This window comes from Ammospiza caudacuta, chromosome 6 (assembly GCF_027887145.1).
Source record: "Ammospiza caudacuta isolate bAmmCau1 chromosome 6, bAmmCau1.pri, whole genome shotgun sequence".
Classification (NCBI taxonomy): Eukaryota; Metazoa; Chordata; class Aves; order Passeriformes; family Passerellidae; genus Ammospiza; species Ammospiza caudacuta.
This window is the reverse complement of record NC_080598.1, coordinates 38,948,494-38,962,008: the sequence shown is the minus strand read 5'-3', so window position 1 is coordinate 38,962,008 and position 13,515 is coordinate 38,948,494. Positions and strand designations below refer to the sequence as shown.

Below are 13,515 nucleotides of genomic sequence, written 5' to 3'. Positions count from 1 at the left end.
CAAGCGCCTGGAACAAACTCCCAGAAGAAGTGATAAACACTTTAAATGTAATTTTCTTTTCCTGACATACTTTGGCCTTGTTTTTGCTAACAAAAATAGCACATATATGTGTATATATATATATGGAATTAGAATAACAAACTGCATTTGATAGTGAGTCCTTGCTTATTGAAATCTGGGACAGTGTTCACATGCAACAACTACAATGAACACCATAGTAAATATATTTATTGACTCAGAAAAATTAGAAATTTATAGCAGTATTGTGGAGTAGATTACAAACAACACTTAGATAATTAAATAACATTATTACTTTTTGATAACATGGTCTAGATTAAGCATATTATTCTTGTGATACTTTTAAGGAATAGATCAACTGCATTTCTTGTACAGATGTTCTGAAAAGCAATCAAGTTGGGGAAAGGGCATCGTGTTTAGTGCAAAACTAACATTCAACATTGAAAAACAGTGCAAAAAGCACTACTGAAAATTTTACAGTAAGCCAGTAATTCTCACAGTTGGCTAATAAACCCACAAGAAATGTTTTCACATTTTGAGTATGTTAGGCCTTGTTTTGAAGTCATATTATTGCTTCACAGTAGCTGTTTCCAGAGAGGAGGTTTCTAAAGACAGAGACCTCCACCCATAAAAAGAATTTGTTATGTTCTTTGATAAGTAATGATAATTCTCCAAAATTATCATTACCAGTTTCTTTAAACTACTAAACTGCCCCTACTTAATGGAATTGTTAAAAACGGTATTTTAAATATGTGCTGATACAAGTTAAGAGCTGTTTTGTGAGTATGACTTGGGTTCCTCCCAAACATAACAGTCAAAGCAGTTACAATAAAAAGTGCAGAAGAAAATTTAAGATTTCAGTTTTAGTTTGAAACTGACTGTGTTGGCAAGCAATTTTCTCTTAACTTTTCTTTTAAAGTTAAATTTCTGTACTAGAAACTTGTACTGAAGGTATCTTCCAGTACATCTTTCGACCACAATGCAAAGACTGCACAAATCAAATGACTTTGCTAAAATAAAATGGTAAGAACTAGAAGTAGTTCTCTTACACTAAAGCTCTTTGTCTGTGGTCCTGAAAGGCAGTTCTGCTCTTCTGAATTTTGTTAAATACAGATATTCTGGCTTTCAAGAAGAACGTAACTCCTAAAGACAGACTTGACCTTTTCTTAGAGCTATTGCCCTGCTTACTGTATCAGAAACTTACATATAAGAACTTTAAAATGCCATACTTTTCAGCCAGTTCTGTCATATACCATAGCTAGTACTGCAATAAAAATGCAATAATAGTGAAACTGACCTCCACCAAAACCACAGTAGGTTTTAAGTTTTATTTCTGAAATGCTGATATACACCGTATTAATTACAGATTTTTTTTAAAAGTTATCATATTAATGAAATGGGTTAAAGTTTTAATATAATGACAAAAATAAAGATATGAAGATATCTGAATGTTGTAACAATTCTCTGTTGTCACATTTCCATCCAGGTAATGGTGTTTCAGTTTTATTTCTGGCCAAGTTGGGACAGCTAAACATGAAGAGAAAAAAGTTATTAGATTGCTAATCTTATTCTTTCAGTCAAACAAACATGCAGTTCATGCAGCAAATATTTCTGTCACATATGCTTTGTTTGTCTCTGAGAACCAAATGTCTTCTGGTGATAGACTATTTAATTCATAACCTCAGAGGAGAAGACCTGAGCTTCAAATTTTCATGAATGTATCTCATGAAGCAAAGGTACAGTGTACACAGTCAAGACAAAAAAAATGTTAATTAAGCTGAATGAGGAGGTAAAAGTCATCAAGTACTATTTGTCTCCTTCAAGTGCAACAAGAATAAATGTAGTTCTTTAAAATGCAGCTTTGAATAACAACTTATTCTCATTTTAGTAGGACATCAAACCATGGGAGGTGACAGCTACTGAAGGGCTGCTATTTGCTGACCACCATGAATAATTTTTATTTTGTATTCATACTGGAGTTCTATAGAGAAGTAATGATGTTTTTAACAGTAGAGTTTAGTACAGGTATGGACATCAAGCTCCCAGCAGGCCACTACTTTTATATATCTGTAGATGTTTATACACCAGGACAAAAGTGTAAACATCTTGTAACTTGAAAAAGCTGCAAGAAAACCCTAGAAAGAGATACGGTTTGTGAAAGTTCCAAGAACTGGCTCAATTTTTTTCCATAGGATTAAGACAATTATTACGAACTTGTTTACCTCCATTACCTGTGTGAACTCACATTGATAACAGGCCTTCAACAGCTAATTTAAAAAAATGACATCAAAACCCCACTTCAAGCGAATAAAAATAAAATAGGTAACATGCATTAATCTTTCACAGATTAATTTGAGGTTTTTTTTTGGTAAAAATCCATGGAGATGCAGAGTTATATAAATCAACTTACAGATAAAGAGTAATAAGTATTATAGAGGTTATCAAAGTTATCTACCTGTTTTATAAACTGTGTGGCATTAAAAAGTTCACTGCAGCCATACAGGACATGTTTGCCTTGTTTACCCTAAAAAAGAAAAGTCCATAGGAAATCAATTGTTTAACAGTGTAGTAGAGGATTAACAAGCAGTAGTTTTTAAAGCATCTACAAAGGGAAATTACAGGATCTACTAAATTCTTTTGCACACAACAGTATGCCAGCCTCCTCTTGGAGGCTCCCTATGCCTTGCAATTTTGATGACACATTTTCAGCATGTTGACTTGAACTTGGACAATACATTTATTTTAAGGCACAATCTACCTCAATGACAGCATAAATATTTGCTTTTTGACATAGTGAGATAATCTATTCTAGCACAGAACTATAAATAATTAGATTTGAAGGTTTCTCTTAATTCTTCCACAAAAAAATCCCGGAATGTCAAAGCTGAATGAACATTGCTTCCTGTTTCAGAAAGTTTTCAAATACTTTCTCTGTGCTTTCAGGAGCAAACTGGCAAAACAGATAGTGCTTAGAAAAATAAAGCCATGAATAAAATCTCTGTGGTATCTGCTTGCAAGAACGGAGCTGTTGATTTTTCTCTTTTTTATTCTGGAGGAAGACTCATTGAATTTGAGAATAATTAATAAGCTACATCTGTGGAAACAACAGATGCTGAAAGTCTACCACATGGAAAAGCAAATTTTGTTGGATAAGACTGTAAGTGTCACCTGGGAGAGGCACACAGGTTTCCAGGTGGTGGGAGGGAGAATAAAGGTTTTCATTAACCTTCCTTGTTTTTTCAAGAGCAAAGGGCTAAGTGGAATAAAGGTGAGGGAGTTCCCCCTTGGGAGGTCATCTCCCACTGTTCAAGTACACAGTCTGAGTGGAGGAACATACAGCAAACTTCAGCTGTGACATTGCAGTCACATCTGTGACAACCGTGATGAAAAACCTCTGTTCACAGGCTCCATAAGAATAAAGAGTATTTTCAACTTCCAGCTCTCTATAAGATCTAACATTATCATTTCCATAGTTTTCAGTTTCTTCTGTTTGACAAATGACCTCCTGTTTGCCCTCTTATTCCTGTCAAACTTCAGCTTCCTGACACTTTGTATGAAGTGCTGAGTGTTTAATCTGTCATCACACCAGTGCCCTGTATAGACACACACAGAGCAAACCTCAGCTCTGTCAGCATGCAGATACAATCAGGCAAGTGAACTACCTCTAGGGGATTCAGAAGATTTTTTTTTAATAGGAAGTAACACATAGTCATCCTCTTGGGCATCTTTTGGATTGATATAGTAGCTAAAGAGGCTTTGGGTAGACTAAGGAGCAAGCTAAACGTTTGCCAATACACTCTGCCACAGGCAGATGCTTCACTGAATTTGTTATTGAGGACAGTGATGAGTGCTAAGCCAAATGTAAATGATTTCTTTTGTTTACATTTCTCTTCCTATCCTTTCCTCTATCTAGACCAGCTCTGTTTCAAAATGGATGCCTGTCAGAGGGAGAAACTCAGCACACACATTCTGACTTTGCATTCTTCAAAATTTACCTGGACATCAAACTCTCATGTGCTTTGTAGAATAACTGGTTTTCAATGACTAATGCTCCATATCTACTCTTATGTGTGAAAAGCCTCAATCCAGGCTACCAGAGGGCAGGACAACTGTACCACAACAAGGTTAAGATCAGGAAGAAAGAATGGTGTGCTGCTGCTATGAAATAATTTATTACCTTCTTCAGAATTTTACTAAGGTTACTTTGGCATTTTTTTTAATTCCTGGAAAGTGCTTGAATACGACTCCTGCCTCCCAGGAACTGCAATGATTTAGTTATTTTTCTCCATCCACTGATTTTTGGTATACATGTGTTCTGCTAGTCTGGCCAGTTGGAACCAGAGAAATTAAATTTGTTACACCAGCATTACATAGTTGATTATGTATTTTCTTACTTGAGCATACGACACCTTTTATGATTTCTACACAGAATTAAATGATGCAGTTTAACAAGAATGAGCTTCTACTAACTCAGTAGGGAAAACTTCTAACTGTGGGTATGTAATAAATGCTTAGAGATTGGTGCCAATCTGATATTTGCTTTAACAGAGAGCACAGTATTTGCATTATGTTGGTTTCTGAAACAACATACTTTATGCACAACTAAGATTGTCATACAATAAAACGGTTTTATCTGCGGGCCTGGGCTTAAACTGACTCCATATTGCAAAACTGCATACAAAAAAGCACTAGGGTATCTCTTTTGCAAGATTTATGAAAACTAGAGAATTCTCAGCAGTTCCTTACTTTCAAGGTTATGATATGCTACAGCTGCTTTATTTAACACCAGCACATGAAAACTACTAACACAACTCTGAAACAGGTTAATTCAGTTTGCTACATTTGCTGACAGTTTTCAACCACGTTGGTGTGTATGAACACAAAATAAAAGAGAATGCAATTTATTTACTCAACTCCAAAGGGCAACATGAGCAAAATCTCAGAAACAGTAAGTCTTTGTTGGTCTAAATTAGTAACCCACAATTTCTACTGATTTCTTACATTCCTTTTTTCCCAGACTCTGTATAGAATAAGGATGTTAAGGCTAAATTCATAGACTTTGTCTTCTAAATACTAAATATTACAGAAAACATGCTCTATCTGGTTTCTATCAGTAAGTTAAGGACTACAACTGACAGAAGTACACATACCTTTATGTAGTCAATAAGATTTTGATATTCAATATAGTTGCCTCCTCCAACTACAAACACTATGGCCTAAAAGGCAACAGACATATTATTAGAGTATGCATTCAAATTCTTGACATTTCAGTAGTGATATACCAGATAATTAAACCTACAACAAAAATCATCACAATCACACTGTGGTCTTATATGAAACTGGATACAGAACCACTGCTTCCTATCTGAAAGAAGATATCTGAAGTTTTGGTAGGATGCAGAATAGCAAGCTGAGAGCCTTTAACATGTCACTCTCTTCTATTAAGACATACTCATACATATACAGTTTCAACATGTTCCTTTTTTTGTCCAGAGATGTCTCCAATGACCAGAGGAAGTGTTAAAGTCTTCATGGATGTTTATCTGGGCCATAAATAAAGTACTTCTATCATAAAGAAATACACTTTTTTATCATTTTTCCCTTCCCACCTACTATTGGTAATAATTTCTAATATTACAGGTAAAAGCCATCAGTATTTTCTGGGCAGTGTTTAAAGGAGAATTCATGTCTAGAAAAAGGAAACTCAACAGTTGTATTATTATAAACTTTATCTTATTACTGACATTTTTGGTATGACCATCTGTAGCCATATATATATATATATAGATATATATAGATATAGATATAGATATCTAGGATACCCCATGGTATTTCTTTTGTTCCTGAGGATAATTAGGATATTTCATGAGAAATACAAAACATTTGTATATTGCCAAGGTAAATACTTTGCTTATGAAACTTTGTAGTAATCAGGTAAGACTTTCTCTATTTGTAAATATTTAGAAAGAAAAATACTGAAAGTTACAGGCATTTGTATGAAATGGTAACGTTCATTATTTTGTTTTTTTTTCCTTTAACTGCAGAGACTCAATACAGTAATTTACATCAATGCTGTTGTTTAAGGCTGGACAAAGGATGAAATCAAGAGAGCATTCTGAATCTGGTCTAAAAATGGTGGATTTAAATTGCTCACCCAATTATGATATTGGTAAATCCCTGTAACTACCTTCTGGAAAATTTTCTACTTTTTTTCTCCAGTATTAGTTAATACTTACATAGTCCTAGGAAGATGAAAAGCTTCAGAATAACAGCTAATTATAATTAATACCAGATATAATTAGTCTAAGTGCTTTTTTGCAAATAACACCTCTCATTTTCTTAATCAGGATCATCAAAGATGACAGCACTTCAGGATTTATTTATTTTTAACACATGAACATTGAAAAATAATTTCTATGTTACTTACCTCCTGGAATGGATTTTTATTTCTTGGAACTGAACTATAAAAAATACAGCACAGATTTCATTACACATTAATAGAAATATGCACAATAATCATCATGTACCCATCATATGAATGGACTACCATATACTATTATACAAAAATGTAAGACAGAACAATAACTGCCTTTCCATTTGTTATGGAAAATCATTCATTCTACAGAACTGAATACATGAGAAAACAGGAATTTTACTTCATAATTTCTAATGTGCTGTTTGAATAATAAACTTTATGACAACAATTCTTCCACAGTTTAAAAGCTCTAACTACAGTGCTGTTAGCTAGGAGCAAATAAAATGAGTTAAAAGGTGATCAGCATTAGTAAAACTCAAGGCACCTAGAATTCCTACCTCCTGGAATCTTAGCTAGGTAAGGCAGTCAGTTTGCAGTGCCTGCATACACTTACTGATGCTTCCAAATCTCAAAACCAGCTATGCAGGATCAGAATGATAAAGGGAGGAAGAGGGAAATTACAAGTTTGGGTGGTACAGACTCCTCCACTTGAATACAAGGACAGGTAGCAGGTGGAGGGGGAGAAACCTCTTCTCCTGCATCACCTTGGAGCTTTAGGGGAAGGGGAAAGTGAAGAAAAAGCTGTGAAGGGTCAGTCTGCTCTCCTGCCCTTTGCCCACACACCACCACTGCCCTCCTGCCCTGTACTGGCCTGCAGCCCCAGGAAGTCAAATACATCTTATGTTCTAACATAGCTTAAAACCACTGCACATTCCCCTTCAAGTTACCTTTTCCTTTATTTCAAGACCTTTTCTCTGAGTGACCAAGAACAACTGAGTCAACACAGATTCCAGTGTATCAGAAAAATAGGTTTTAAAATGGAATGGCTGTCTCTAATGTGTTGCCTCGTCTGTCAGGAATACTACAGACTTCCCATAAGTAGAACTGTTACCCCAGTTCTCTCATTTTTTGAGTATGATACAACAAATCCACATACATCTTGTGTCATCCTTTCATAGGACAAAGCCTGTTTATACTTGAGGTAGGCTTTACACAGGACTGAAAGACACTGTTTTCCTAGGACTGAATAACAGCAATGCAGTTACTACTCTATTTAGAACAGAAAGTAAGTAGAAATGTCAATATTTCTTAAAATGAGAGATTAGAAAATAAAATCAGTAACTTTTAAATTAAATCCATTAATTATATTATTTTATATCACAATTCTGTCAAGAAAACTAACATATGTTTTTATTGTATACAAAATATTTGAAGGGAGAATTAGGCAAACTACTGCCTGAGTTCTGCTATCATGCCCAAGTATGATTTAAGGAACATAACTTGAGTTTACGTACAAATCCCAAACCAGAAATTAAAAGCTATTCCATGACGACTATTGTAGATACACAGAATGCCACATTTATGAACTGCTGTAAATGAATATTTCTACATTGTTTAAAGCAATGTAAGAACTATACAGAGGGCAGAAAATAGAAAAAACCCTTTGGCTTGAGTAAAACAAATCTTTGCACTTTTGCACAAAATCCACCAAAAACGCTATAAAAGCATCACTAATAAGTGACAGCTGAAATCAAAATGAAACATAATACAACAGTGCTTTTCTCTTTGATAATTTCAAAATTTGCTTATCTTTGAAATTTTATAATCTGTAATACTTTTCAATAAAACATAAAAATAATTTGACATTTACGTCCTTTTACTTTTCATGTTTCAAGAACAAAGTAGAGACAGAATTTTCATGCAAATAACTAAAACCAAGCCTGAATCTACTTTATCCACACTGATCCTGTAATAAAGTGGTGCAACCAAATGACATTATTGTTTTCCCACAGGTTCAATGACAGCTATTCTTAGAAAGAATATCAAAATTAGGTATCTTCTCTGTTGCCAGGATATTAGATTAGGTGAGACTATCAGACAATTATTAGTTAACGATACAAAGCAAAAGTTAAGATTTATAAACTTCTGATGTAACTCCTCTTCCTCTCTTTTACTGGCAAAATAAACTATATCCAAGCCTCCCTTCATATACACATGAACATAAAATGTGCACCTACCTAAACAAAAATAAATGCAGTCAAATTTAATTTTTTTTTCGAACTTAGTAACAAATTACTAAAGAAGGGTTGTATTAAAATCAGAATTGTAACTGTTTAAAAAGTGACAAAGAAATTTTGGTGCACTATCCAATGACTATTTAACAGTGAAAACTCACAAAGTTTCTAAGAAACCAAGCAGTACAACTGTGAAGAACCCCAACACTTATTATTGCTAAATATTAATGCACATTCCTGTGACTAATGTACACGTTAGCACTTATTTTTTAGATTTTTTTTTGTGGTGTTATAAAAATTTATCTGATCGATCCAAGTTCCCACTTGTAAATTCCTTCAAGACCAACTGTCTTGACTTAGAATTAATGATCAAAATAATTACTTGTAGTCAGCAAGCAAAATAAAACAGATTTCTTAAGTTAGTCTTTTCATGGAGTAAAAGGAAAGGAGCAAAACTCACCTGTCACTGCCTCGCAGCATCTTGGGGTCAAAGTACCGGTAGTCATCTGTCTCCTATTAAAAAGTATGTTTTTATCTCAAAAGATTGGAATTTTGGCTAATGAATTTTTGCTTGTATCTATGACATTAAACATTGTTCAAACCAGTATCATTTCCCATCACATCATTCAACATTAATTGTGGCATCTACTAGTATTTAAAAAGTTTGTATATAACTGAACCACTACAGAATAAACAATAGTGAGAAGCTATGAAGGGTGCTATTGAGCTTTTTATTTCTGGTTCATCTAAAATTGACTATCACACACTTTCCAAAAAATACACTGGTTGCATAATGAATCCCAACAGAAAGACAGCATGCAGAAAGAAAAATTGTTACCAGCTTTAGAGGAACACTGATGGTTAGTAACAAACACGAACATTTTCCACGTTACGGAGATCTGCTATTGATTTAACATTATAAAACAAAACATTTCTGTGGCAATGAGTGCTAAGGACAAGACAGATCAAAATCTGCTACTGGTATGTAACTTATCCTTCTCATGCCATGATTTATGACTACTATTAAACCAAAATTAAGCTCTTGAAGAAGAAATGAGTTCCACAAAATTTGAAAAGTTTGACTCTCTAAACTACAGAAAAAAATTTTCTTCACACAGAACACTGAGGCACTTCCAATATTTTTATTGGCAACAAGTAGGATTTTTGCCAATTATTATGGATGAAAAACAGGACTTCTTAGTAACTCCTTCTGACAACTTCTTGGCTTTCTCCTGTTTCTATACTACATTTTCATCCAGGTACTGTTAAGTTTAGTTTGTTGATAAACTGCATGCAGAACTACAGTTTATCTGTGGGCTTACATGCAAAAACCTCTGAATTCTGCTGATTCTGTAGAGCAGAAAAAATACTTCTTGAGTAGTACACAAATTATCTGAGGAATTTACTAGAACTCACATAGCATAACTACCTCTAATATTAAAAAGTATTTAATATACATGCGGTGGTTACACACACACACAAAATAAATCTATTTGATATTACAAACTTTTATATGATTATATAAAATAATCCTGCAGCTTAGCTTTTAAAAAGAAAATAATTTAGATCTAATTTCCCACTGAATCTCTGTAAAATGCTTTTATATGCTCCACTGGGAATTTCAACTGCTGGAGTCTGCCAGCATTGATGATTTTGCAGCTTCATACCTAAAAGTGGTATAGTGACTCACGGGTAAAGAGAGCTGGGAATGGACAGATATTGATAGACTAAAACTGAGAGGTATTTGAGAAACTTTTACCTGGGATAAAGAGTTTAACTTTCTCTGCTTATTAGAGGGAATTACAGATTAATGACAAAACTAAAAATCAGAGTTAATTTGAGTTAAATTAATCAGAGTTAAACATATTACAAACATTTACTCCTGAATGTTTTACTGCTGTGTTTTTTCACTGTGGGCTTGTGTAAGTAGACACACAGAGAATGGTAAAGCAGTAGAAATGTGATAATCTAGGGATTTTCCATTGTTGCTGTTTAAATACACTGTTCCTGCTGATATCAGTGCTGAGGGTTCAGGGAAAAGAAAGCATAGTCGATTTTATTTTCTTTAACATGTAGCAAGTCTGCCAAGAAAAACAAGTGTATACCACTTTCCTTACATACAACTGAATTTGTGACTTCCCTAAGCAATTCCAGAAGAAAATAAATAGATCTGAATGTATAAACTTAGTTTTCAATATTTCAAATAAAATGGAAAAAGATCCATGGAAATGTCTTTGACTTGCAGTCTGTATTTTTTTTCTGCAGAATCTAACAGGACCAATTTGGATTAGAATTTTTCTTTGTAATGCATGAAAGGTATATCCTAAGTCTGAAAGGTAGCATATCTGCTGAAAGGGACAGTATTAACCAAAATACAGTTTCATTAATATATATCACAAATAAGATCTATCTACTTAAGTCAATACAAATGTACACACTGTATTGACAGAGACTTAACAACTTTGTAAAGGTTCACTTTTCAAATATTTTCCCCACTCAATAATCAAATAATTTTCCAGAAGATCCTTAGAAGGATCTCCATAACTCTATAGTAAATCATGGTAAATTTCACAGATATGAATTAAAAGTTGTGTATACTTTTGTTTGTTAATGAAGATTCAATGTTTTAATCAACCTCTATTTCAAGCAACTATGTTTTAGTTTTACGAACACAATATTCCTTTATTAAAATAGGACCTTAAAAGACATGGCCTAAAAGTGTGCTTTTAACAATAAATATTATTATTTAAAATACTCACAAGTAACTGATTACTTTTAAGGTCATCAAGGAATGTTTCTGAATATGTTTTTCAAGAAAAGGTGCAGCTATAGTTAAACAATTTAGAAAAATTTAAAAAGTTACAAGATAGTAACTTAGATCTTATGGCCCATAAAATCTGTTCTAGCTGTTCTTGCTTCTGAAAAACTTGAAAAGCGTGGGTGGCACGGACTTATTTGTCCTTGCCAGAGAGACAAAAGAAACAGCAGAGACAAGCAACACACAAAGTGATTTACAGACAACCCCACAGAGTTTTGCACAGGATATCATTCTAAATAGGATGAAGATTTCAACTGACAATAATATATACTGAACGTTTGTGGTACAACTTGTATGCACATTTCATATATTTCCTTTATTGTTGCAGTTAATATCTAGAAAATAAATTATTTACATTCATTGTATATAATCACTTTACTTCTCAATAATCTGCTTTAATTTTGCATTACACCTTTTATCAGTATGTACATTTCATATATGGATTACTGTGGTTAATACGATTTCTTCAATTATAAAGGAGACTTTTTTCTGTGTTGTAAAAAAATAAAATCTTGAACTTTTTTCCTTTCCCTTTGTGTTTTGCCTGCAGTGCAATACTTTTCTATTCTGGGAAATAGAAAATGATCCCACACATCAGAAGATGAACAGAAGCCACAATGGTGTATTTCCACACATTGACCTTTTCCAGATACAATTTCACTTCTGTTGATAGTACAGCAAGTCTAAACACATTCCACAATGACTCTCTGGCTTGCTTCCTTGAGCTGAAACTTACTCCAAACTTGCTGTCAGTTTTCCTGCAGGTTAGGAGAATCAGCCTTTAGGGATTGCCTGGTCTCCTGACTGGAAAAGTGGGACTCCCTGTTTTGTGCCATGAGTATCAGTGTCTGCCATGGCAGTGGAGCAGGAAGCTGCTGACTGACAGATTGGCCCAAATGCTGATATTTAAATGAGAAGATCTAAATTATCAAAGTGCTGGTAGCTGTTTTCTACTAAGTAAATGTGAAAAAATCAAGTCAGAAAAGAAACCTCATATGACTTGTAAACTTTTCTCAATCAACTCCTAAACTTGTAGCCTAAAGAAGCTAGTGTTTATTTAAAAAAAAAAATTGGTTTAATTTTTCACCTTCTTGTAAGTTCTCTATAGTTTAAATTTCAGCTTTCTATGGTAAGTGTTCTGGGTGACCTCTGCTGGTTGACTAAATGAAGTTAGCCCTGTACATCCTTTCCAAGTCTTTCAAACAGGAACAACAACCCACTAACTCTGGAAACAGTGTCAGTTCCTTTCTTTGTTAAGAGAAAGCAAATTATCTTAGATTAGCTAAGAATCACAACATATATCATCTATGAAGTACAGTTTAAGAAAAGAAAGGATTATTTGCACGTTGATAATTTTCATATTTTACCATTATTTTTCTCTCTGTACATACGATTAATACATGCAGGTGAAAGTGGACTAAGAAGAATGTTTTGAATCTACTAACCAGGCCTACTTTTAGTTGTAAGTTCTAGCAAATGCCTTGACTGCGTAGCTAACACACAAGCAATTAAAAGATTTTTAACATTTAAATTTAAAATATCTGAGTAAATTTCCACAGAAACAAGGCAAGAAGAGGAATTTGCTGACAAAAATGACCTCTGCTTGTAAGAAGAATGACTGAATCAGTAGTAAAATATTTTCCTCTACATAGCAAAGTTTAAAGATGTGGGAGATGTAATTTTCCCTAATACAACTCTCTCTAAATATTTCACTTCTGAAATTGTGCTCTTTTAACAAACAAACACTTTGATGCAAAGAAAATTTTAGTCTACGCTTAATGTAGAAATTTAGGAGCAACAGAAGCTTAGTACAACACAAGTGTAATAGAAGCTCAGAATAGGAAAAATCTAAAAAATATTAGTTCCAATAAGACACGGTAAATTGCCATTGTTTAGACGACTAAAATGAAAGAGGTCTTACTAAATAGTTATGAAAATGGTGCTATTCTTGAAATACAGCATGATTGGATTTTTCTACCATGAAAAAAATTAGCCTTAGCATATGACATATCACAGCCTCAAGATTTCATTTGCTCCACCTCTCTCTGTATGAAGGCAATTGTACTCACAGGGTTTGACTTCATCTCCATAAGGTTGTCCAAAATACGTGTGACTGGCAGATTCTGTAAAACATAATGTGAAACTGATGGAATGCTGAAAAGCTTACTAAGAACTACTCCCAGGCACAT

General features: G+C 33.8%; 1 protein-coding gene across 1 annotated transcript in view; it reads right to left on the bottom strand.

Moving 5' to 3' along the window:
* Positions 1 to 206: 206 nt before the first annotated feature.
* The window catches only part of SCFD1 (sec1 family domain containing 1), a 51,452-nt gene continuing 38,143 nt past the window's right edge, over positions 207 to 13,515 (bottom strand). Inside the window, exons 20-25 of the mRNA XM_058808003.1 lie at positions 13,396 to 13,449; positions 8,969 to 9,021; positions 6,446 to 6,479; positions 5,169 to 5,234; positions 2,474 to 2,542; positions 207 to 1,545 (exon numbers count right to left, since the gene is read on the bottom strand). Of these exons, the coding sequence (XP_058663986.1) occupies positions 1,522 to 1,545; positions 2,474 to 2,542; positions 5,169 to 5,234; positions 6,446 to 6,479; positions 8,969 to 9,021; positions 13,396 to 13,449 (300 nt within the window). The 3' untranslated portion in view covers positions 207 to 1,521. The remainder of the gene's footprint in view (positions 1,546 to 2,473; positions 2,543 to 5,168; positions 5,235 to 6,445; positions 6,480 to 8,968; positions 9,022 to 13,395; positions 13,450 to 13,515) is intronic.